The sequence below is a fragment of the Caloenas nicobarica genome, chromosome 8, assembly GCF_036013445.1.
Source record: "Caloenas nicobarica isolate bCalNic1 chromosome 8, bCalNic1.hap1, whole genome shotgun sequence".
In the NCBI taxonomy this organism is placed as follows: Eukaryota; Metazoa; Chordata; class Aves; order Columbiformes; family Columbidae; genus Caloenas; species Caloenas nicobarica.
In genome coordinates, this window is record NC_088252.1 from 27,835,131 (window position 1) to 27,861,806 (window position 26,676).

General features: G+C 39.6%; 1 protein-coding gene across 2 annotated transcripts in view; it reads right to left on the reverse strand.

Annotated features, from left to right (window-relative positions):
• Positions 1-26,676, reverse strand: part of RSRC1 (arginine and serine rich coiled-coil 1) — a 144,136-nt gene that overhangs the window by 71,921 nt on the left and 45,539 nt on the right. For both annotated transcript variants that reach the window (XM_065639926.1, XM_065639925.1), the window contains exon 5: positions 6,069-6,105. In XM_065639926.1, coding sequence (XP_065495998.1) covers positions 6,069-6,105 — 37 coding nt within the window. The remainder of the gene's footprint in view (positions 1-6,068; positions 6,106-26,676) is intronic.

Genomic DNA, 26,676 nt, shown 5'->3' on the forward strand with positions numbered 1-26,676 from the left:
CTGGTTTCAGAGAATGCTGCTAATAGAAAGTGACAAGAGAAAACTTTGTTGTTGTCAAAAGTTCATAGAAGATCTGGCGCTGTTGTAACAACAAACTATTTAAACCCTTCGAGTATTCTTATGTTAATTTATTCTGTCCATAGTAGTGTGGTAGCAGAAAAAGTCCAGAGTTGTTTGATTAAAATCTGGAGCTAGAAGCATAGCATAAAAATTTTAGAATAAATAGAAGTGGTGTGTGTACATTAATTTAATACATATTCAGCACAATAGGTTCTCCACAAATCCTTTTGATCCAAAGAGAACCTTGAGCAGAGAGGCCCATATTTCATCCCAGGGGACAAACACACCCAAACCGAGTGTATTTTTACATGGATATTCATAAGCCATTGATCTTGTGCTGCGTGATTACCTGGTGTGAACCTGACCCAAAGCCTTCTGAAGGGACTGCAAAGATTTCCAACAGAGGATCTGCTGGGGATACAGGAGAGCGAGTCTCCACGATCCTGCTCGGGACACCCGTCTGAGCAGCATCTTCATCAGCCACTGAAGCCACCAGGGGGTCCCTCTCTGTGGGGGACACAGCCAGACCTGGCACCGCTCCTCAAAAACACCTTCCCAGCTGCTGCCACCTTGAGTTTGCAGAGTGGAGAGTTATGGACATGGCCAGTGGCTCTTCGGGCCACCAAAGAGGAAGTCCCTGGAGTATGTCACTGTACGTAAATGTCACTTTGGCCATACGTGGACCATAAACGTGACTTTGGCCACAGACATAAGGAAGAAGTGTTTTAGCCTGAGGGTGGTGAGAGCCTGGCCCAGCTTGGCCAGAGAGGTGGTGGCTGAACCATCCCTGGAGACATCCCAGGCCAGGCTGGACGGGGCTCTGAGCAACCTGAGCTGGTGCAGATGTCCCTGCTCATGGCAGGGGGGCACTGGGGGAGCTGGGGAGGGCCCTGCAACCCAAACTAGTCTATGATTCTATGCTAAACGTCACTCTGGCCATGGGTGGACAAGATCTCCACCCTCTGCCTTCACCGCCTTAGTCTCAGCCTGGGACGACATCTTGCAGTGGAAACCTCAGAGCTCAGCACAAATCTGACCGGCCAGCAAAACTCGTTTGGGGGATTTTCACCGAGAGGATACTGGGACAGGGACATGTATGAATCGTAAAGTGAAACTAGCCTTATTAATTAATAAGTAAAAAAAATTAGAGGTTTTTTTTTGTTCAGGTTACTATAATACTACCACCAAATTATAGTAAACGGAATCATCACCATCTGCTTTGAAGAAGGGTAAACACAAAATATCCTTTTAAAATAAGTTTTATCAACCATATGTACTGGATACTTTAAAAGTGCGAGCATCCATATGTAAAGCTTCCTAAACACATTCTCTGCTCTGGATGGTGCATCTTTAATCAGGAGGAACAGTTACCAGGGTCGGGTGATGCACATAAACCATTTTATGAACTCTGATGACTCCATTTCTCAGCATGGTAGATGGAACATGATGAAAACTATCATCTGTATTCCATAGGCTAGATAAAATTAGCATTTAAGATACTTAAATATTTATTTTTAATGTATATAAAATTTTATTTCCTTCTCATCTAATGTTTATTCTACAGGAACACATTCCTGGTACCTTCAGGTCCTTTATGCTTATTTGCAGCTCTGTATTCGCATCCTCAGAGAATCATGTTTGTAGTTGTAACCTCCTGCTAGTCAAGATTTTGAGCTGAATGCAAAAATTTAAAAAAAACCCAGCACCAACAACAAAAAAACAAACAAAAACACTCCCAAAACACTAACAGCCAAATTCAGTGTATGTCTACAAAAATACAAATACTTACATTCTAAATAGTAAGAGTTAACTCAAACAGTTAATCAGTTACAAATAATTTGTCTGTGTAACCAATGTTTTAAACTATTTTATAAGAGGGTCCCAACCTGCTTACTTCTACAAATTCCAATTTTTTTTTTTTTTTTAATACAAACTTCCAAAAGGTCATCACCTTTCAGAAAGGAAAGCGTCAAGAAGATTTAAGTTCAAGATTCAAGTTTAATGCTTACCTGAACAAACAGCAAAACTATGATCGTTAAAATAGTTCACACCAGCAAACCACCTTGTACGTAAGATGCTTTAACTCTGTGCACATGCAATAAATGAGACGTGAGTGGAATTAGGAAATAAATGACGTTATTTCTCCTGACATCACAAGCCATGACTCACCCCTACGAGGGTCCGTTACCACCAGCACCTTGCAGCACCATTTCCCTTCCACTAATCTCATTACCTACCTGACAACAGAAGAAGATTTTTACTTGTACGTTTTTATTTTGTTATAGTTTCCCACCTCTGGAAGACTTTCTGCCCCACTGTTTCCCCAAGTAGATGGCTCCAGCCTAAAGATTCTTGCCCCATCACAGAGCTACAGTAATCCCAGTGTCTACATGGGAAAAAACCAAAGCTATGAAGTTATAAAGCTCAGACAACCCATTACCCAACCTGGGCCCCCTGCTCAAAAGCTCAGAGTGGCTGTGGAAATTACAACTCCCCAAGAACACTATGGTGGTGTTCCCAAGGGAAGGGTTTTTGTCAGGTTTGGATGATTGGCACTTTGTGAAAGGACACGTGAGAAAGAAATGCCTTAAAAACAAAAAAGAAGAAGAAGAAGAAGAAAAAACACCAAAACCAAACCACACTGTGAATTTTTTTTTAAATTAAATACAATTTCAATAGGGAAAAAAAAAAAAAATAAATCAACCATCCAGTCAGCCTGACACTGCCTCAATAAGATAGAATTCAAGTTAGCAGAATATAATTGCCCAGCATGGAATTTTGCCAGGATGCCAAGATAAACATAATTACTCCTATTAAGAGTGCTAATTAATTGTTTGTGAACACAAATAATTGGCTGCTTGGTTCTAGAGCTCATTAGAAAGCCAACAACTCCAGGAGCCCTTGCTGTCCGGTGGCCACACCAGGACCACGGAGCCGGAACCACGAGGAGCCTGAAACGGAGCCAGCGAGAATCTGTGAGGGGTCGACCGCTGAAATCGAGATCCAAGAAAAAATAACAGAGATACCTAGTAAATAAGTATTTACACTTTCTGAATAAAGGAGAGGCTTTGCCTTTTTTTTTTCCTCTTTTGAGGGGTGTGTGTTTTTTTGGTTGGTTGACAATTTATGCAATTTTTTTACCAAAGATCTCTTAAAAAAAAAACCCCAAAGAGCTGCCAGACGGAATCAACCACTATTAGTTCTGAATCAGTGACCTCGCCACACGCTGCAACTAAAAAGTGTAAATAGCCAACTGCAGCAGGGTCCTTGGCACAGCCACTACCTGCTGGGGGTTATTAATTGATTAATCGATTAACACCCAAGCTGGGAGTGCCTGTGTTCTTGTAGACAATACCCATATTCTTACAAACCGCTGATGGGCTAAACAAGCCATTAACGCCAGGGTGCTCTTCGGCATTTAGAACGGACAGACTGCGCCGCTTGACCACAAGGACAAGCAGGTTATTGTTCTGAAACGTTCTACAAAAGACACAAATAAGGTCTCGCTGAGGAACAAACCACCTGGGTGGCTCCACGGGTCTCTTTTAGTAGAGCTATTAATAGAAATATCTGCACCTCTTCAGAGTTGCGGATGTATCATGATCTAGTCCAAGGTTGCTACAATTTGTTAAAATTTGTTATTCGGAAAAGGAATTAGCTCAGTACAACTCAGCAAATAACCACCAAAATTTTTTGAATACAAGACTAATTCTCCTATGCTTAGAATTTTCCAGTTCATTTTCTTAACTAGCTAAAAATCAAATAAAAGCCTCTGAGCAGCTGCAGCGATCGGTGGCAGCAGGGGGGGCGGCTCCGATCCTCTGGGACCCGCTGGCAAAATATCCGTGCTTATAAAAACCTCCAGTTTTCAACTGGAAGTATGTCCAAATAAAAACTGGTAAAATATTTACCAAATTTTTTGAACAGCAGTGGTTATATGACTTTATTTCACTCCTGCGTGTAGCAAGATGCCGGATCCCGGGGTGGCAGAAGCTCCTTAGACAAGGTTTAGCAGGAAAATAGGCTGAGATCAAGTGAATGGGAGACAGACACAGGTAAACCTAATGGGAACATACAGAACCCATAAAGATTATATCACAAATCGTAAAACACCCTTTCTTTACAGAAGGAATTAAATAACAGATTAGCAAATCAATATAAAAACTCTTCTTTTTTCATAAAGGGGAAAAAGTTCCTCACAGGTATTTGGAGATGGAACAATTCAAAGTAGCAGAACTGGAGCAATCATGTGGCTTAATTCTTCTGAGGAATATTCCTATAACTTATTGGAGTCCAGGAGGTCTTTGTGACCCTGTCTGATACAAAGCAGTTTCCAGCACAAATATTCCCATTTGGGGTGCAACGGGAAACAGTGAATTTCCTGGAGCACCCAATTCCCAGGACACACTTCTTACAATCACAGGGAAGAGGAAAAAAGGTCTCAGACCTGGAGCTTTTTGACAGTTGTTTTAGAGAAATACCAAGCACCTGATGTATTTAATGAAGACAAAAAAGAAATCAAATATAGAGTGAGTTACCCTGTAGACTTAAGGCATCATTAAGGCATTTTTCCCCAAATCCCAGTGAACCCCGTCCCAGTCCCCCCCATTTCCACAGAGCCGCTTCCCACCGCACGGGCTGGTTCAGGTGACGTTATAATAAATCAGACCTGCAGCTCCAGCTATCGCAGCACTCCCAATTTAGAGGGAAAAGAAAAAAAAAAGTAGCAGTCACGGTCATCTGTCAAAACTACAGCATCTTTATAATGCATTAGAAAAATTCTCTGCACCCATCGGATTACAACTACCTGACACCGGCGGAGGAATGAAACATTTCAAAAATTTATTTAAGAGATTCCACTGGCACGCAAGGTACCCATGAAAGTAGCAAACAAGATTAATTTTCAAAGTGCTCTGAGAACTGTTCATAACACTCAGCTATTTATTCCATTTACAGATTCAAAATACTAGTTGCAATGGAACATTTAATATGCCACCATTATAAAGGGAAAACCGTTGACAACTCGGCCAGAATATCCATCCTTTTCAGCTCCAGGAAGATATTGGTACCCGAGCTCCTACAAATCATATTTCCCAAGTGATTCCCAAAATGGGAAGCAACAACAGAAAAGCAATTTTTTCCCCAATGCTCGTGCAATACATTGTGGTAAGATTTTATTTTAATAGCAGCATAGAACAGTATATATTATTTGGGTATTATATGAAAAAATTAAACAGGAGTTTAAACACTTCTCATGATGCACTGAGATGTACGTGCCATTAATAGCGAATACTGTGATTTAATGGGATTTAATAATCTGTTTGGATGGACTACTTAATGTTCTGATGACTGCTGATACGAACATCCTCGGCTCAATGAGCTTCAGACTTGTGACAATATTGTATTTTTTCCAGTTTTGATCAACTGATTAGTTTTTAATGCCAAGTATGTCTTGCCATCACTTGCAGTTTGAATATGTTTACTTAAACCAAAAATATTTTGCATCTCAATTATTATTTTACACTGCAGCACTGAATGGAATTTAAGTCAATACATTATTCATAAAGTAAAGACAAGAGAAAAAAACAAAGCTGTGCACTTCTTTCAAAGACTTCAAATTACTAAAACATACCATATTTATGCATGCAATATTTGATTGTTGGTGTCTTTTTTTTTTTTATCACAAGTTTGTTGTTTTCAGATCACGATATGCCAAAAATCCAACACCAAACAATTTTTGTTTATAATTAAAACAATCATCAATCCAATGATTGTAGTCCATTTTATTTCATCTCTACATCAAAAAAAGTAATTTAAAAAAATTAAAATTCCCTTGAAATGGTAAGATAAATGAAAATGTAAGTGCCTTCACATAATAACAGTAAGCTGACCCTCTGGGAAATGGTTGACTTTCTCAATTCAAGGTATTCAAAGCTCATTCAAAAGTGTTCATTTGGAATGCAGATATCAAAGATGATGCAAATGTTCAAGAGAAAATTAAAACTTACCAGATGTTCTAATCCAGCTTTGATGTTGCCAGAGTCCCTGTAACAGAAGAACAAAAGTTCTAAATAGTTGCTAAACCCTTGTCTACAACGATTTATGTTTAACTCAGAAATGGAAAAGCCATGTAGTTTCTTAGGTAAAATTTTTACTTTTAATGTCTTAATCATCATGATACCTAAAAAGTATTGATTATTTTAATGCATGAGAATGGAATTATTTAAAACCTCAAATTTTACCTGCTCTGAAATGGCTATAAGCTGTAGCAATGCAACAGGACACTCAAAACCCAACATTTTTAATACAGTTATCCCCTTACTCATATTGGAATTAATAAAACAAGACAGTGCATTTACTGTTTATCGAATCCACATTCAGTGGCTCACGGTTCTGCTTTGCCACTATTTCAATAGTAAAATTATGTGACTATTAACAGAGAGGACGGAATGAATGAATCAAATACTAACTAACTAGGTCACAGCAGCCACACTGAAACTTTGCATTTGACTCCTGACAGCTGGAAAAAAATACAAACGTACAGATCCAAAAATAAGTAATGTCACATAAAGACACCTACAGAAAACGCACCAAGCTATCGAAGTAAAAATACTGTGAAGCAAGGAGAATTCAGAGTGAGAAATCAATCCTTAACACATCCTGCTATGTTAAAAGCATCACCTGAAAGAAAACCGAAGCAAGACAAATTAAATATCCCTAAGTGCCAAGGCTCTGACCAAGGGGCTGGTTTCTGCTTTCAGGGGCTCCAGGTTCTACCTGTCCCCAAATGTCACCGCACCTTTTTGGGAAAAGGAGCCGTAACGGTGACAAACAATAGAAGCCATCCCATGAGGATTTCAGGTCATTAGTTATTGAACTATAGAGAGTAGTATGTATTTATGTTGATAAATATTAATTTTTCAACAAGTGATTCAACTCCATAAAGCACAGGAGCAAACCTCCAGCTACGCTCCTTGAAGGCAGCAAACGGTGCAAGACTGAGGCTTCTGTTCTCTTTAGTACTTAGTACAGGCTGTGTAAGGCACAACGTGAAATAAAACATGACATTTTACTAAATGCTAAGTATTTACCCACTTTACCGCCTTGCTGTACTGTATTCAGACTTTTTACAGAAAGCTTTTATTTGTAATTTTAAAAAGCTTTCAAAAAAAAAAAGCCTGCTACGCACTTTTGTTCTATTTGACTATAGCATGAAGTAAGAGGAAAAAGATGTACCCTCCTTACACCGTCATGTTGTCTTTTAAAAGAAGAATTTATTATTCGAGCCCATAGGATGTTTAACCAGAAATCGTCTCCCACGTCTATTTTTGAGGTGCTAAATGGCCTTAAAGAACTGAAGGACTTTGGAGGCCGGATCCCAGCAGCTGGAGCGAGGAGCTCCCAGTACGAACCTGCCCTGTTACTGGTCTGGCTCCTCGCTGTCCCCGTCACGACTCCATCAATATTTGTGCAACTCCTTTTGCCCTGCGCTGAAAGCAGCCTTAATTCAATTATAGGTCTCAAAACTGATAAAAAAGGTCCTGAAGTGGAAAATGCGAGGAGATTATTGGCAAATGAATAAAGATTTGTATCGAACTAACACACAAGAGTACAGCGGGGTTTGGGGTTTTTTTTAATCATTCCCTGTCTTAAGTCTTCTGGGAACAGTGAGTTTCCCTTCCCCTCATGCAGCACATCGATTTCTGAATTAGACTGCAATATTAAATAATTAATATACTTGCCATGATTGATGTTTTGCATTAGTTGAATATTAGGTTATCAATCAAAATCCACTTGGTTTAATGTAATAATATCGAAAAAGTGTCACTGGTTGTTCATCCAATTTGTAGTTGAGGCAGCGCAGACAGTAATATCGGTGTAACACGAGGCTCTAACGCAGGAAATGCAGCGGTTGAACATCCATAAGGCAAGCATTACCCAGCTAACCAGGACCAGGCTGAGCTTGTCCTAACTAAACCTGGTGGCACCTGCCACCTCCCACAGAAACCCCTCGCCAGCCAGGGCATCAATCAGCGACGACGACTAGTGAAGCCGCGGTGAAATTTTATCTTTCTAGTTAAACAGTAATTATACAAATGAGACTCCCATTAATACATAATATCTCAAATATTGGGTTATGTAAAATCAGACCTGTTGCTACAGCTCCATCTAACATGAACCCTTAGATGCCTGCAGAATATCTTCATCACTAATACCATAAAACACTACAAATAAAAGGCAAGAACAGCTTTATGCACATCCACTATTATAACACTCCTGTAAACGAACACCATAGGAAAGTTCTACTGTTTTTACATCCTTATCAGATAATGTTTGACTCGGCTTTTACACCACGCAGTTCCCAACAAGATACATATTTGCCTTTCAGTCTCCAGCGCATCACATTTATTTTTTTGTTTCACTAGGCAAGTTTGGGTTTGGTTTTTTTTGTGTGTTTGTTTTTGTGTGTGTGTTTCCTCAATCTAGTCAAGAAATCGTGCTGTAAAATACTACTTGATGTACATGTATTTTAAAATTATACGTTAAAACCAGTAAGCATACTACTGAGGCTAATCCAGATGTTTGCTTTTGGTAATGCCAGGGGACAAAATTGCAGCTGAGCTAAATTTCAATCATGGTCATGATGGACCTGTAACAACAAGCCAGGAATTCAATTAAGCAAGTGTAGCCAGCTTCTGGATGACTTAAAACCCGCGTAGGTAACTAATTGACATAGTGTTAACTTATTAGCGCTAGTTCCTTTGCCAGGAAACGGAACTAAAATAAAAATATTCACTAGCACTTGCTGAAAATCCTGATTTCAACGTAGATACATATTCATGTCCATAAAAGTAGGTTCCCATGTAAAACTAACTCTTAATCAAGGGAGCTGAAAAATATGCGGTATTATCAAAATATCTGAACTTTAGCTAACCGTAGGATGAAATTTCACTAATAATTTACTTTTTAATACATTTATGGCAGTTTCACACAGGAATTCTAGAACTGATACTTGTTTTTGCACAATAGAGCTAAATAAATTACTGGGTACATGTAGACACAGCGCTCTGGAACTGAGCACCCTCGAGAAGCTACAGTCTTAACATCACTCTACAATGCCAGTGACTCATCTTATTACGGCGAGGCTACTGAAAACCAAAGAAATCTCAGATATATTAGTACTGATCACTAAAACAGGCAACTGAGCTGGTTAGCAGGTCTATGTTATAGTCTTTAAAATAAAAAACAATTATGAGAGCTGAGTTTAATCAGAACAGTAGCATCAAACTGGAAGTTATCCTGCAAATCAAAAAAATTTATGCCAAATGAAAACAAACCTGTTCACGTGCTTCGGTTCCTCTCATCATCAACTCATTCTCAAGACTTAAATTTGTACTTAATAATTTCCTTTGCCAAAGTTTTTCAGTCAGAGTCCACAGAATAAATCCGTGGATTATGTATATCGATGGATATTATGGGATAACTGGGGCTGAAGGGCCTCTGGAGCTCTGTGAGCCCAGCCCAGGCTGCTCCGAGCTTTATCAACACGGCCTCATATGGAAAAGCAAATTTCCCTCAGCAACCTGTTCTTCTCATTAAATGTCCTCACCGGGAGAATCTTCCCTTCTATCTAGCCCAAATCTCTTTTTAAAAAAAAAAAAAAAACAAAAAACTCTGTGTTTAGTGTGTTGCATCTTCGCCCACACAGCCCACTTGAGAGCCCGGTTCGCCGCCTCACACACAGGCCGGGCGGCCGCTGCCCGGCGTCCTCGGAGCCACCTCTTCTCCAGGCCAACCCAGCCCTCACGTCCCCTCCCAGGGCAAGAGCTCCAGCCCCTGCCCGGCTTGGTGGCCTGAACTCCACACTAAACAGCCCCCAGGTCTGATTTTTCTCCTCGGAAGCCAAATTAATAAAGAAATCATCTCCTCATTAGCAAGGCCTTCGGCAGAATCCCCTCCGGTTCTACAACATTAACTACATGCTGCAAAGAATCACCATCCTGGAGGGGTTTAAAAGATGCGTAGATGAGGTTCTCAGGGACATGGCTTAGGGACAGTGTTGGGTTAATGGTTGGACTCGATGATTTTAAAGGTCTTTTCCAACCAAAATGATTCTATGCCTCTAAGAACAAGGTCGTACGCAGCATTTCTGGTCAGGCTGCACCACACTTTCATGGAATCATAGAATCATTTGGGTTGGAAGAGACCCTCGAGTTCATCGAGTCCAACCGTAACCTAACTCCAGCACCAAACCATGTCCCTAAGAACCTCGGATAAAGACCTTTTGACTCCTCTCTTCATGAATGCCAACGTGTTAGTGTTGTTGATCAGGCAGCATTGTCCCAACCAGTTACAGATAATTTTCATACAGCTCTCTCTTAAAAATCTCTCGGATCATTCAACAAGCACATCAGATAATACTTTCAATAATCTGTCGTGTATAATTTTAAATTAATCACTTTTTTGTCCCAGTATTCCTCTAGGATGAAGAACCTCACAGTCAAAGATGTTCTTAATGACCCCATGTTTTCCTGTTCTTTATCCGCACGTTAACATGCTTCTACTGCTTGCCGTCATCTAATGGCAATTCCAGAAAAATAAAAGCCTAGCATAGACAAAAGTATTTTCTTCCTATTGGCAACAACTAGAATAAATACACACGATTATTCCATTCGCACGGTGACTGTTCAGAAGATCCTACATATTTGAAGTTCTTCCCTGAGCAAGCTTGAATTTCAGCTTCAAAGTCAGAGAATCCTGGATGCAGCTGTTAGAAACTCATACCCCCGTCACATCCCACTACATTTTACAGGTTTTGTGTTGTTGTGTTTTCTGTTAAATTATGGGCTGGTGTTTCCAAATCTGACTTCAGACCGTGGACACTTATTCTCAGTAGGCTTTGAAAGTCACAACAGAGAGTATATAAAAATCTAAGCCCTGTGCCTGCCCTCTCCTTGGATACCATCTTTAAGAGGACAGTGCTGGTTCTTCTGGTTGAACAGGTAAATTCATAATTACTGACTTTCGTTGACAAGCTGGTCCAACACCACACCAGCGGTCTGGCAGAACTGCCAGCAAAGACTACGTAATGTGCAGAAACAGAACAAAAAACGGGTTACTCTTCAACACTACTACTTAACCGCATCTGGGTTGCAAGGAAAAACCTGAAAAGTAGGGCTATATTTTTTATAGCCGTAAGTGGAAGTTACATCAAAGGCAGCATACAAAAGGCAAGAGGAGAAAGCCATAAAAAAAGCTATTTCCTGCTGCCCCTCTTATACAAAGATGAAGGAAAAAAACCCTTGAGTTTTTTGAATGTAACCAAATCATATATGCGAACAACATTACCAATAATGAAAATCCAAGTCTTTGACACCTACTACTTCCGTAAGTTACACAGACCCTCAGCACTACATGTATCTCAAAGACAACCCTTGACAGTCATAATGGCTTTAAGAGTTGAGGCTCCTTCTATCTAAAAACTCCGTTTTCTTCCACTATTGGAGATCCAACCAATAAAACGACCACAAAATAAAACAGTGAAAATGATTTAGCGGTGCAACGGCAGCGGCAGGGAGGGCGCAGGTGAGCAGAAACACGGGGCAGGGATCCGGCTGTTCTGTCAGCACTAAGCATCCAGAAAAACAAAATAAATTATTAGTGAGAAGTGTCTTTTGTTGCTAAGAGCTCGACAAGTTGAGATAGAGCTAAACTAGTAATTTTATGCTGCTCTTTCTAATCTTTTTGTGCGGCACAAGCTCCAATCCAAAAGAGCGAATGGTTGGGAATCCTACGCTCTGCTAGAAAACACAACCATGATATTAATATTTTTGAAAAAGTGTGGAATTGTTGTTTTGCTCTTGCTTAGTATCAGATTCAAATGGTCCAGAACTGGTCCCAAAGTGCAGAGACCCAAAGTGGTGGTGGTGTGTTCAGTGGCTCCCTCACCCCACTCAACCGAAGAATTTATTTCACTCGGGGAGAAAATGCTAAGAAGTTTGGCCAATTACTAATTTAAATGGAATAAAGATTCAAGAAGATGATATGAAGGTCACTTATCAAAAGCAGGAAGAAAAGCAGAAGTCACCCCCCCACACAAACACATACAGAATAACTTGGACCTGCTGAAGAATCAGTAGAATATAATGGAAGTTAAATTGAATCATGCTAAAACCAGGGAGTTTAAACAGGACACAAGGTGAAACAATTTCCATAATATGTTATCCTAGAGGGAAGAAAAATCAGTACCCAAGAGACCTTATTAAATATTCAAGAGGTGAAAAAAAATATACATAACCCTGGCTCAGAGAGTAAAATTCAGGATTCTATGCAATTGAAATAAATACTGAAACTAAATAGAGTGCCAGGCAAAAATAAAATACAGTGTTGATAGAATCAATATTTTCAAATAGACCCTACAAAAAGTCCTTTTTCTCCATTAGTATTTCTCAGATGAGAGCCAAAATAACTACCCCCAAAAGCTCCCAATTCTATTCTACCAAGACTTCAGGTCAGATGTGGAAATCCTATAAATTATCTAAGCAGATTTCTTTATCCTGGTTGCCACTTCAAGCTATTCCTCAGATCAACCTGGCAATTCTAAGGACCTCATAACATGCAAGTCCTGGGAGTTTTTATATGTGGGGTGGGTTTGGTTGGGCGCTTTTTTTTTTAATTATTATCATCTTTTATTTTCTTGGGTGGTGGGCGTTGGTGGGTTTTTTTGCTCAGTTGTTGGCGATTTTTCCTCCTGTCCTGTGCACGGGGTTCCCTTTGCAAAGAGTAAAACCTTGTTAATCAACGTTTGCATTCCCAGAAAACAGAAGCAATTAAGCTTCAGGCTTTGGAATGACACTGTCTCTGTTAACCAGATTATTTGGTAGTCTTCAATAAATTAGACAACTTTGGCCTGTTTTACCTTTTCTGTAATACTACTTAGTAGATATTCAATTAAAACACATCCTGTAGGTGAAAGTGTATGAAAACATCTCCATAATGGACATTAGTGGTAGTAGGAAGTGTTGCTAATTAGCCTCAAAGTACAAAATAGACGACAAAAGTAGCAAAAAGCCCAGCAGTGTAAATGCACAGAACGCTGCACTGAATATTAAACAAACCAGAGCAAGTTCTAATTTTGGTGAGTACAACTAGAGGAAAAACTCTCCGGACTAGTAGAGAGTGTTCCAGGTTAATGAGGAACATATAAAGAGTGCACAATAATTATCATACCTGCCACCTCACCATCTGTGTTTGGATGACTGCAGAATATAAACACAGTTTATCGGCATTAAGTCTGAAACTAATTACACGTGTATTTCCATCAGCATGCTGTTAGGGTAAATACTGCAAACGGTACATTTTCCTCGGCTGCACTCAACTATCCAACCTAAGTATAAGGCAGTGAGAAAATTTAAATGTTCTAAGCACTAAAACAATTTGAGTACAATCAATTTTCCATTTTCCAAAAGCTTCTAAATCCTCCCCATTCACCCAATTACTACTGTACTTAACCTAATGAAATTTTATTCTGCAGGAACAATACTATTCTTAAACAAATTTTTGAAAAATATAAGATTAAAAACTTCGAGACAAAGAATAAACTCCTAGAGAAAAGATGCAAATAAAATTACTATCATAATCTTTTGTTTTTTATTTGCAAGTCTAAAACTGAAGAGAAACAAAAGCGGGGAACATAGCATCTGTCATATCGGAATATAAAAAGATGATCCTGGCACCAAATGAAAAAGCTCTAATTCATTTGCAAATCAAGCCTGCCAGTTCTATTTCAAGCTGGCGGTAACTGTCAAGAGTTAACAAGATAATCACTTTCAATCCTGCCTTCAATGCTACATTACACTGTTATTCCATTCAATAAGGCCGTTCTTTGGGGCACTAGATGAATGGTTTTCATTTCTAACTCACACAAAAAGTTGGGAAAAAAAAAAAAAAAAAAATCCATGGGGCTTAAGAAAGAAATCCCTTTATGGGCATTTATCTGCCGGCACTTGCTTTTAGGCAAAATGAGATATTTGGATACATTGGTGTCCATTCATTTCCTCTGTTCCTTCAGGCCCTCAGTCTGTTGATACAAAAAAAAAAGGCACACAAGGAACCTCAAGCCTGGTTTTTTTTTTTTTTTTTTTAACTATCTCTGCACATTAAACAACTTCTGTAATGATGTTTTGTAAATACGTCAAGAACACACAGCTCGCTACGCACCGAAATAACGCTGTATTTAAATGGATCCATCTTCATCTAAATTCATTATAAACTGCACACAAAAACCCGAGTAAATGATCATGAAACTTGTGCATAGGGAAAAAATAAGCAGTTCCTCATTAAATGTTCAATAAAAATAAAGTTACCAATTCAAGGCACTCTACCTATGAAACAAGTTAATCTAGAATTTGTCTGTATTCATTATTTGTAATTTTTATAAGGTTCTATGGTATGTATTCTTCCCAAAATTAAAAAATCTTACATTAGTTCACTAAGTTCTTCAGTATCTAAAACCTATTTGCTGGCACACAGCTTTCTACTAATCTCAGCGGAAAAAACAAACTTCATGCTTTCGCTCATTGCTCAAAATCCATATTTTAAGATAGTACCTGCATGTTAAGGCTGTATTGTACAGACACGCACTCCATTATTGAATATTCTACAGTGACGATTTAAATATTCTATACTTACTTTAGAAACAAATCACTACATCTTTTCTTTCTTTAAATCCCCATAGATCTCAGTTCACAGAACACAGTTGGGACCTATATTTAATATCTCAACTGAGTTAAGCTTATCCAGGGTCAGGTCTGTCACCCATAACCAATGCCAGCAAGAACACTGTCAATACCCATTGGTAGATAGATATACTTTTTTTTTTCTTTTTTTTTTTCTTTTTTTTTTTTTAATAAAAATACATAACATTTTCCTCAAACTCAGGGACCCATCCTTCCAGTCACTTCTGATCTTATTTGAATAGCTCACAAAGAAGTTTTTTTATCACATTTATAACCCACCAGTACAGGTCAGACAACTTTCTCCGTACACCCCTGGTGCAAATGCTCCTTTACAGTGAGATTTGCTTGGATGAGGAATCTAAACACCACAAATCACCTGCGGTCTCACACGCTTTGGTTTGGTTCTGTGCGCTTCACAAGTTTCTTCAGAGCTTCTAAACAGAGAGATGGTCTTATAATTAAAAAAATACTGTAACAAACCCCAAAACTATAGGCCTGTATTTATGTAGCATTAGAACACAGTCATTTTTGCTGCTCCTGCTTCCCGAAAAGAAAGAATATCAAATCAAAATGAGTTAAAAGTTCACACACTTTGGAAGGACCTTGAAAGAGCACAAGATGTTGCACTTCGACCGTGAATTAATAGCAAGTGAACGGATGGATTTCAAATCGCAGGTCGTGGCTTTAGGTACAACTAATACAGTCCGGAAAAACGTGGAGCCCGCTGCAGAAATTTGGGATGCGGCTCCTTCCAAACGGAGACATTCGGAATAAAAAGCGAGGATAAGCAGCAGAGCAGTTCTTCGGGAAAGGCAGGTATTCGTTTCCAGCATCCACACCGATTAATTCCCGCAGCTCAGATGAAAGCCCAGGATGACTCGCCAGCCCGAGGACACGCGTATTTTAAGGCAAAAGGAGTAAGAAAAGGTAGTTTCCCATTGCAGTTGTTACTGAAGGTGTGTGCGTGGCCAAGTGCAGCCGAGACTCTCAAAGCTCCACTTTCCTGACGTTCCACCCCCTGCAAGGGCGTTTGATCCAATTTTAGCACCGAAACCTCCTGCTTTTTTAGGCATCACTGTTGGGAGGTTTAAAAATCCGATCTGTCAATGCTTTTTCACTGCTCCTCTTTGTGGCCCTGCAGTTCAATTTTGTCACTTTAGTTTCATTCCTCTACGTTCTTTCATCTGACCTGAATTTATCTCCCTAAGAAATGCAGGGGCACGCTCAGAATAGACTCTAAATGTTTCAATTTTGTTTAAATGCCAGACAAGCACAGGTTTTCATTCCTACACAAGGTAAACAATTCTCCATCTTCTGAAAAAACCAGATGTTCTTGATCTCGGAATATTTAGTTTCTCCTCGATGACTTAGCTAACGCAGCTTGGCGTGTTTCTTGTCAAAAAAGACTTGAGTTTCAGGTTGTATTTTGCAATTAAGCAGTTTTGTTTCTATTACGACCTAACGTTAGTCCTAAAGAAAACCTTTGGAAGTCTCTCAGTTTCTGTAGGAGTCATCCCAAGCGGTCGGAGCATTTGCTGAGGGGCAGGAGTAGCTCAGAAGATTCTCCAAATGCATCTTATCCGACGTGACTCCAGAGTTTTGGACCTGTTTTTCAATATTTTGAGGTTGATCAGTTATGGAAAGCATCACTAAGATCCTCTTATTTAAGCAGAAGACTCAAAATTGCTTCTAAAAGGTTATTTGGTTATATTCCAGTTGAATTTTGAAAACATATTCAATATGAAAAAGGTTTCTCTGAAGTCTGAGTTTCGGTGAGGAAGAATATTGTGTCTTCTACTAAAAACTTCCATGTTGGGCTGTGTGGCAAGACAAATTTATAAAATTTAAAAAGGCAGAGCATAAGTTGTTCAGGCTTGATAGGAAATTAGTTCCTTGGCCACAAATGAAGGGCAAGAAATAATACTTTATCGAAGTAGACAAAAATAAAAATCGACTGCAAATCTCAAACACATCTGAACCAAACCAAGCCTAATAGTGACAAAAATAACCTGAAAGTGCTTTAAAATTAATGGCAAGGAAAACAAACGAAGAGGTAATCGAAGCTCATAAAGAACATGATTTGGAAGAAGAGAAGATCAGAGATCACTATATTGGTCCCATTTACAGCAAGTCCTACTTCAGCACCTTCGTTTTCACAGCATTCAGCCCAAAACACCGCTGGTTACCCACCTGCTAACAGCACCAGAGCCCAAACAAGCACTTTTCAATACATGAAATAGCACGGAACAGAACCTGAAGTGTATCTTGATGATAATATTTAATATCAAGCAATAAAGACCTTCAAAGTTGTCAAAACCATCTGTCGCACATGGACCCAGTCACAGCGCATTTGTACCTAATCCAGCTGCACCCAGACTGGAGAGAACGGGCTCGTTTCCTTCAACGGGCTGACGAGTTCTCTTGATTCCAAGAGCAATTAACTCTGCTAATTCACCAGCAGCACTAGACAACTAACACTAATAGGTCTGCACCTTGCTTATTTGTTATTTCTTTCTCCAGCCTTTGGAATGGCCTCTGACTTCATAATTCCCCAGTCCGGTATTATTTGAGAACATTAATCGCTGCTAAAATTGCTTTTGGTCTTGTGCTTATTCCACATCTACTCCTCAGAAACTTCAGAAGCACCAGATGTGTTGAAAACACTGATACTGTCTGGAACTTGACGTCCAAAACCGTATGGTGAGTTAAGTGAACAAGAAAAGATCTCTGAGTTCCAGTAAATCATAACTTGTATTTTTTGTAGAAAATTTTACATCCGAAATAAAACATTGTGTGTCTGTCTGTGAACTTCATGCTGATTAAGTTGCACCAAAACCTCACTAAGACCTCACACTCTTCATATTTTCTCTAAGTCCATTGTTCTTACCAAATCACATTCGTCTTATTCATTTAACTCTCAAAAACCTTTGCTTTCATTAATATGCTTTTAACCTTTTACTACCACCAAAGACTAACATCATCTATTTTATTTGGCATTTCTCATTCCCAGCACTTTGCGGAGAAAGTCTCCGGTGAAAACGGAGAGTAGTTCTGGCTTTGCAAGAGGGAACAAAGTGCCAAGAAGTGGCCAAAGTCTAGACCAGAAGTTTTGCTAAGCGTTTTGTATTTTGGCATGAAATTAAAATAATTAGTATTGCACGCTACTGATTTACCACCAAGTGGAGTGAAAATAGAAGAAAAGACAAAAATATAAAACATGTCTCGTTCTACAGCCAAGATCTCCCTCAAAGGTTATTTTTCTAACACGAAGCCAAAAGATTCCTGAAAAAATAAGTACCATAAATGTGGCAGGCTCTGAGGAAACTTGGATTTTAAACACTTTGCAGCTTGAAGATTAAAACCAGCACTTCCTGCTGTACCTGCAAATATTAGAGGTAAAGTGAAACATTCTGCAAAACCAACTTGTGACCAAAGCAGCAGCGAGATCCTCCCACAGCCGCGATTTCCAGAGGATTCACAGACTGTACGGAAAGACCCGGAAATGCGGATGATCATACTGACAACAGAGCAAGCACTTCTGGTGGAATTTCTAACCGGAAAAACGCAGCAGATATCCAACAACCACCTCGAGTTACAAACCTAACGACTCGGAGCCACATCACAAAGCCTCCTGCAAGTTCTCAGCAGCACGGTTCTCTGGGGAAATAAGTTGGAGCTAGAGGCCTATTTGTCCGTAAAATTCACCTTAATCCACCTATTTTTAGCTGTACCCATTTCAGTTCACCTCCGTTAACGTCATTAAGACAGGAGACACGCGGAACCTCCACAGACCTCCCTCGACAGACTTTGCGTCCACGCGAGAGCCCAAACTCTGCAACGGAGGCGGTTTCGTGGCACCACGCGTCCCCTCCGGCGCTCGCCTGCCTGGCCGCTCACTAAGAACCTCCCGAACCATCGCAGCCTGATGCTCTAAGCCAAGCCTAAATTGTTGCTGGTTTACATTAAAATGTTAATATTTACAGCAAAGTAAGGCAGCGAGTTTGGGGTTGGTCAGCCTTGTGTGTAAATCAAGGTTTTTTGTTCTTTCAAGGGAAGCGCAGACACTAGAGAGAACCACCTCTCCACTAACAGAAAATTTTGCCTCTCTATGCTGCTACCAGAACTAAGAATTTTTCTCTACCATAATACTGTTCATATTTATCTTATTTCACTCTTTAAGAAATGTACTGTAGACAGTCTTAATGATATTAAATGGAGTAACACGAATACTTTGCTAACTACTATTAGAAGACCACGGTAGCGAACACTGGAGTATCCGTGCTCTGAACAAGATTAAAGTCAGGCTTAGGAAAAAAGAATATAACAAATGCAGAACACTAAATGACTGTGCAGACCAGGGGACTGATCTACGGAAATTGCATATTGATATTAATTAAAAAAAAAAAAATCCAGTATCTTGGCTCTTTTCCTAGATTTTCAGTTCTGGCTGAAAGTTTTAATTGTAATATACAAAATTACTATGCCTTGCAAAGAAGTGCGAGAAACCAGTGTCCCCAGAAACTGGAACTGGAACCATTCCAAGCAATCAAACACATTCATGAAACAATGGTCAGGACCGAGTGGCCTTGTACACAATGGCACGACAGGATAAGCCACCTACTTAACTTGCTGTTCAAGCAAGACATTAGAAAGTTATGGGAACATTTGAGCATAATAATTTTCAGGCATATAAAACAGCTCAGGATGCTGTTCTAACAACGTAAGTAAACAATATATAATATTTATCTATCTATCTCTCCTTCCTCTGGTCATTGTGGTTTTCCACCACCGAGGTCAGCATTTCCATGGGCAACTGTCACCCCAGTACCAACAACAGATAAAGAAACCAGAAGAAACTGGAAGAATCAACTGAAGAAATTTTAAAACAAAGTTGAAAACCTAGTACCTACACACAATAGTAGGAAAAACAGTTTATTTAGCTACGTGTGGTTTCTTGCCCAGCAGAAGGAAATACAGCATAACCAGCACCTAGAATGTTCAAATTGTATATAAGATGAGTAAAAACATTTCAGCCCTGGAGAAAAATTTGCCAATTCTGCCTGATATCTCAGATTTAAGATGGAGTCTTTTGCTTGCACATCTGTAGTGACAGAAATTGCACAAACCAACGGAAAAAAATATCTGTAAAAGTGTCCAATCTTTGTACATATGTCATAGCCTACAACGTATTTCTTGGGACACTACAAAAGCACAGAAAAAACCCCTCCAAAAACCAGTTATCTTAAAGGCTTTGGTTTTCCCCATTCTGTGTATGGCACTTCTGTCATTCGTGACTCCGGTAACGAGGAAGGCTGAAATTAGCACTCCGGAGCTTCTCTACCCTTGCAGGATGTCAGCAGATGTGATTGTTGAATGACAAAAAGCCAAGTGCCGAGAAATAGCTGAGAATACCGTAATAGCCCACCACTAGGTAGATATATTATTTTTAAATTAAAATATAGACCCCAAAGTCACAGCCAAGGGAATTCACTCTCTCTTGAATGTGGAATTGATCTGAATGCAATTACTTTACTCTTTTTAGCTCCATTTGACTTTGAACTAAACATCAATTAGTGCACAAACATAACACTGCAAGATCTGTTAATTCTAATACTGATTTTTCCACAAAAGATCTAAAGCAAATTTATTGGCCTGCCTTTAACAGCTTTCACCAATCACAAATGTCACACGTGGAAGCCGAACTTCATTTTCTGATGGTCACTTAAACCCTTAATTCTCACGATAACACTCTCCCAGTCTGAGTTTTAAACCCCTTAAATTAGCAAACAAGACATCACACAATATACGCCATAAGCAAAGGTCTTCTCTGAAAAGCTGGGACCTTCAAGTACTTCAGCTGCGGAACAAGCCATTGAGCCATGGCCAATATAAGCTAATTTGAATAATCAATATGACAACCTTATTTTTCTAATGCAAACAGGATTGATACAGTAAGGTGTCTCACTGCCACATCACAGTCATGGCCTCTTTTAACCCCTAATTAGATTTAGGCGATTATCCCTGCTCTTCCTTACAAGTGTACAGCCCGGATAAGAGATGACAAAAGCTATCTGCCACTTGCTCTGCCTTTGCAGACTGCAGGTTATCCAGGGAGATACAGGGCGAGATCAGCAAACAATTGTTATTCATATCATCGACAGTTTTCAGATAGTCACAGTTTTCCAGCCGGGCTCAGTGCATTAGGTAAATGCAAAACGCTTAAGAACATCGGGGTTACGCAGATGGAAATTCAAGGTGATGTTAGGGAACTATGTTTAATTCTGATTGGTTATCACAAAGCAAACTATCTAGCAACGGTTCTCTTTCTCGGACAGGAAACACCGAGTTTTCAACAGATTCGCGTTCGTTGTTTCTTTGCGTGTAACGCTGAGTATTTTACACGGCTATTTCTAAAAATCAAACTTAGAAACAGCAATCCCAATAGAATTACATAGCTAAACAAAGTCCTAACAGACAGAGAAGATCTATTACAGAAATGTAATCACATTTCATTTACAAGAACTCTTATCTCAAGCACTTAAACATAAAATTTAAACAGTTTTCCATTTTATTGTACTCAGTATTTGAGCTAATAAGATATAAAAGTATAATCATGTTAGCAACATTTCTATTGCATTACATAAACACAGCGCTAGATTAAAGGCAGACCAGGAAAAAGAAAGCATGATGTTGCATATAAAACTGAACACTTTGTTTCTCCTGGCACAAATAAGCATCGCTGGTATCATGTGTGAAAACCGTCACGCTCAAATTAGATCATATGTTCGCAAAATGTCTACTTCCCATACTGACTTAAAAAAAAAAAAAGTATTTCCATACGTATTATCCATATGTGAATGTGTTTAGCATGCTTTTGTAACCAGAAAAGTATTCCCCTCTAGTATGCTTTTATTAGCAGGCAATGCGGTCACAGAACTGGAAGGATCATTTATCCAAGTCAGGTGCAACTCACTCACGACTGAAGTAAAATTTTCACAATTGTTTAAAAGCCATTTGAATAGAAAAATCAGTGAAAGGTGATATATTTTTTAAACACTGTATATACTGTGATCAAACACCCCGTATCAGCAATTCTGTATTCAAGATAAACCAGACTATGATGCAACCTCTGCCTTGCTGCTTGAGCTTTATTTCCCACTGAGGAATCCCTGCTACTGGTGCGGTTTTCTGCTCGCGGCACGACCCTGTCTTCTCCTCGGTCACCCCACCGAGAAGCTACCCTGGCATCAAAGAAACTGGACATCAGGGGGACCTCTTTTATGCAGCAAAACCAATATTCATCCTAGATTTCACCTATGCAGTAAGGCTTTTTACTTGTGACTAATATTCATATCCACGCCTTTCAACGACCCGTCGTTTTAACTCATTTTTCCTCATAAAGGTTAAAGATATGGTCACCTGGAAACCGTACTATTTAATGGTCCAAGTGGCAATGCAGAAACTATGGATGCTCCTGAAGCGTGACCCTACCTACGGTGCCTGAGGCTTCCCTTTCTCTGTAAAAAAAACCCCACAAACCAAAACAAAACAGTTTAACTGTTTCTTTATGGGATTTTTTTCCACCACTATCTTAGGGGATCGCTAAAGGGAACAGTGCAGGAAAAGTTGAAAAGTAAAATCATAGAACCGTTTTGGTGGGAAAAGACCCTCAAGACCATGGAATCCAACCGTTACCCCAACCCCAGCACTGCCCCATGTCCCTGAGAACCTCATCTCCATCGGTCCAACCCCTCCAGGGATGGTGACTCCAGCACTGCCCTGGGCAGCCTGTTCCAATGCCCCACAGCCCTTGGGGGAAGAAATTGTTCCCCAGATCCAACCTCAACCTCCCCTGGCGCAACTTGAGGCCGTTTCCTCTGGTCCTGGCGCTTGTTCCTGGGGAGCAGAGCCCGACCCCCCCTGGCTCCAAGCTCCTTCCAGGCAGGTCAGAGATCAGAAGGTCTCCCCTCAGCTCCTGCTCTCCAGCCGAACCCCCAGCTCCCTCAGCCGCTCCCCACAAGATCCTTCATCTTCCCTCCTGTGACTCACACACAAATCCATTTCAAACCGCTTAAAAGTTCAAGATACAGCGTGAGTTTGATAAGCTTGAGACAGGCGATGCTTTCTGGAGGGAGGCGAAAAGGGGCCACGAGGGATATCACATACGGTGACGGTATCAAGGAAAGTGGGATTGTCGCTTTTAACCTTTTCTGACATTTTTCAGTTCTCTAATGCTGACCTAATATAACTTTGATATATAACTTCATTAAAAATGTATTATCCGCAGTTGAAGCCTACTTTGGACTGAACAAGCTGACCGCCTTCAGAAACGTCTGCAAACCCACGTGCTGCAGCCTCCATTCCGCAGAGCAGACCTATTGCTCCGCTTTAATTCTTGCGCTCTTAGGCTTAGATTAGTGACAATTTTATGTTAAATTTATCAAAACCTAGGAAAGCCTGTCAGAAGAAAATCTCTCATAAGGCGAGAAGTACAAACTAAAAACAAGGCATTTACATTATTCAGAATATATTACTAAAACAGCACAGAGTATAATTTTCAAAAACAATAACAAGTATATAAAATTTCACGCATTTAACACCTAGATCTAAACATCTAACATCAATTCACTGAGTTATTATAGCCTAAATGCTTAAAAAATAGAAGGGCAAATGCAGCATATTGATTAAAATAGAAAAAGAAATGTGTTACTTATGGACAGCCAAGAAGATAAGTAGGACGGAGCACGGAATCTCCTGTTCCCTGTGTTCTTTTCTGCTTTCCTTCCTCTCTGTATCATGCCCGCCACCGAAAATAAATGAAAGCTGAACTGCACGGCAAGGAAAAGCAGCCAGACAGCTTAAATGCAGCAATGAGAGCCAAAATATGTCAGTCCAGCCTTGTAAAAAACAACTGAGAAGAGTTGGTGGGAAGAGAAAAATATTTCAAAGCTCAACATCCTGCAATATGGAACATTCAACATAACTCTTTTGTGATTTTTTTCATTTATAAATTGTGCTTTAATCTGTTCTTTATCAAAAATAAGCAAGCAAAACCTCCAATCTTTGCAATTAATATCGGTACGACTATTTCTTAAGAGGAGAGATCTATTTTATAACCTTAATGGAAACAGCTTTCAACAAGCTCTGGGGCCTAAAGCTTGTTTTGTTTTTTTAAACAAATTAATCGGCGGATTTTAATCTTTTGTCCTTCTCTACACAAAACACATCCTGACCTTTTAAATAAGACTTAGTGTCTTCCATTACGTATAAGCCCCAACCTTCTCGTCCATCTTCGTGCTCCTGACTTACAGACGATCTGCCATAAATTAACTCCCAGTAGAAACTAATGCTACGACATTATCTAAAATTTAATACAGAGATTGTGCCATATGAGGTTCTTTAAATATTGTTTAATGTGGTCAGAAAACAGGTTTTTACTTTCACATCAGAATTCCCAAAAACTAATTAATTAAGGAATTGCACCGAGCCGAACCTCTGTGACTGGCTGACAGTCAGCAGGTCTCTGTTACAGCACAAAAATCAAGATTATTTTTGTGAAGCACAACACCCAGGTTCTTTTACAGACAATTGCTCAGATTCTTCCCGGATGATGTAGAGGATAAACACTGGTAGTGGCTGGAACCACGTACTGCCAAAATTTGATACTTAAAAAGACTTGTGAAGCCTTCTCACTCCTCCTGCCCCTGCAGAGGAATAGGCAGCGTTCCCCATCACACTCTGCTAAATACTTTCCTATAAATCCATTGTGTGTATGTTTTAAATATTTTTCAAAGCACAGAGCAATGCCCACCTGCCAGGAATCAATGGAAAAAACCCCTTTTCCCTCTTTGACACAGCATGATCCCATTAAGCAGCCTCAAAAGATTCTGATCTGAGCGGCGAAGTCAGACCTTCCTGATCAATTCCTTAATCCATTTGGAGAGAATGGACTGATCTTGCTTTTTTGATTTCAGTCTGGGAAAAAAATCATTGCCAACATAATTCACCGTTAAATGGGCCTTGTCTTACAAGAACTTCAGCTGCTGGAAACAGAGCAAGTGAGAATCCAGGAGAATCCCCAGTACATTTAACGTGTTTCCTCTGGGTCTCCCCACTTCTACCCTGAAAGTCACTCAAAGCATTTGCCAGTCTTGGCCTTCAGGGATCTTTGAAGATGTTGTTTTTAACACTACAAACCATGTAAAAATTGATGCCTGAAGTGGAAATGATTCCCAGAAAAAACTCAATTCATTAGGTTCTCGCTGGAGTTGCCATAATCTATGAAAAAAGGGAATAAACCCCTCGATGCTGAAGTGATGTTGCCACGAGAAAATGTGGTGCAGGCTGGAGACATTAATACTACACTAATTTTGTTGGTGGATTCTGCTACAGAACTGAGTTTTATTCCAAAATTGGATAAGATGCTGTGAACAGAGATGAGAAATGAACAGCCTGTGCACCTGCTGCATTCGGAACTCTTACGGAAACCAGACTCAGAAATTCAGCAGACATGCTCAAAAATTGAAGGTTTGGGTTGGGCCGTCTTCTCCACGGGGAGATCTGAGAACTTCCCACTTCGGTGGAAAATTCTTCTAACGAAATGGTGTTGATGGAGAAAAACATGCTCTGCCTGCTCCCTCAGCAGAACCGCCCCATGTTTCAGGCCTTTTCCAACCTCAAGTTGCTGCTTCTTAATGCCATCATCTACTGCAGGCAAATAATGACACTGAATGAAAGAAATAGCCAAACGTTTGAGCACTCCAGGTTTGTTTGCAGGATAGAAGAAACAATAATGCAAAGGAATAGCATTAAAAAAAAAAAAAAAAGGTTTGAGCTAAAACATAAATTTGTAACCTTGAGGTCTCTTTAGTACCACAGACTTAACATTAAATGGACCAAAAGCTCTGCCTTGAACTAAAAAACACTCTGTGGAATTATAGCATTCACTTATTTATAGATTCACCTGTATTTTTAGTTTTTTTCTTCTATTTAATAACGATGGCTAAACTGTTTACAGTAGCAAAAAAACCAACCAGATCTCCAAAGGCGACTCTTGGCTGTACACGCAGCGCGGGGACACCGAGGAAGAAGGATGGAGAAGAGACATTAATGCTCCAAAGCTGGTTTTTTCTTCATTCAACAATTTAGATTGCTTAAGTTTTTCATGTTCACCTATAATTCTAAATAACAGCAAAAAGGCCCTTAGGTTTAGATTGGTATTAGAAAAACTTCCTTTAAAACAAAGAAGTTCCTCCTTCTCTTCCTAATAAAAATAAATAGATGGTTTGTAATGTTCATAGCGGGTAAGTCCAATTCCAGAAAAAAAAAAAAAATTCTTTATCCAAAAAAATCAAGGTGAAACAGAGTTTAATATTTTAAATGTGAAATTAAATTTTGCTTTAGACTAGCGTGTATTTTGGATTTTTTTTTTTTGGTTGCCTCTGGTGTGTTTTTTACCTCACTGATTGCAGGGGACTCCTCCGCTTCAGTTCCGTGGGTCCGCGGTTTGGCGATTACTGTATCTCTGCGGTTCAGCGTCTGCAGGGTGTCTGAATGCCACTCCAACTACTTAAACCCAGTAAAGAGATTACAGCTCACACTAACTGGATTTTCACAGCTCCGTATCATTCAGTTTGGATTCCTCATGCACAGATTAAGAGAGGCCATTAAAACAATAGTCAGCTGCTCTCAGAGTGCAAGGTGTCTTGGTAAAATAATAAAAATAAAAACCCCTGCATGTTTACATTCAGAGTGTGTGTTTGTACATGTGGGCAAACGAACTGCTTTCCAAAACAATACTCTGCATTTAAGGAATTATTCCATTTAAAAACCCAAGATAATGCAAATTATATCATTATAAAAGGACAATCATGGTGGC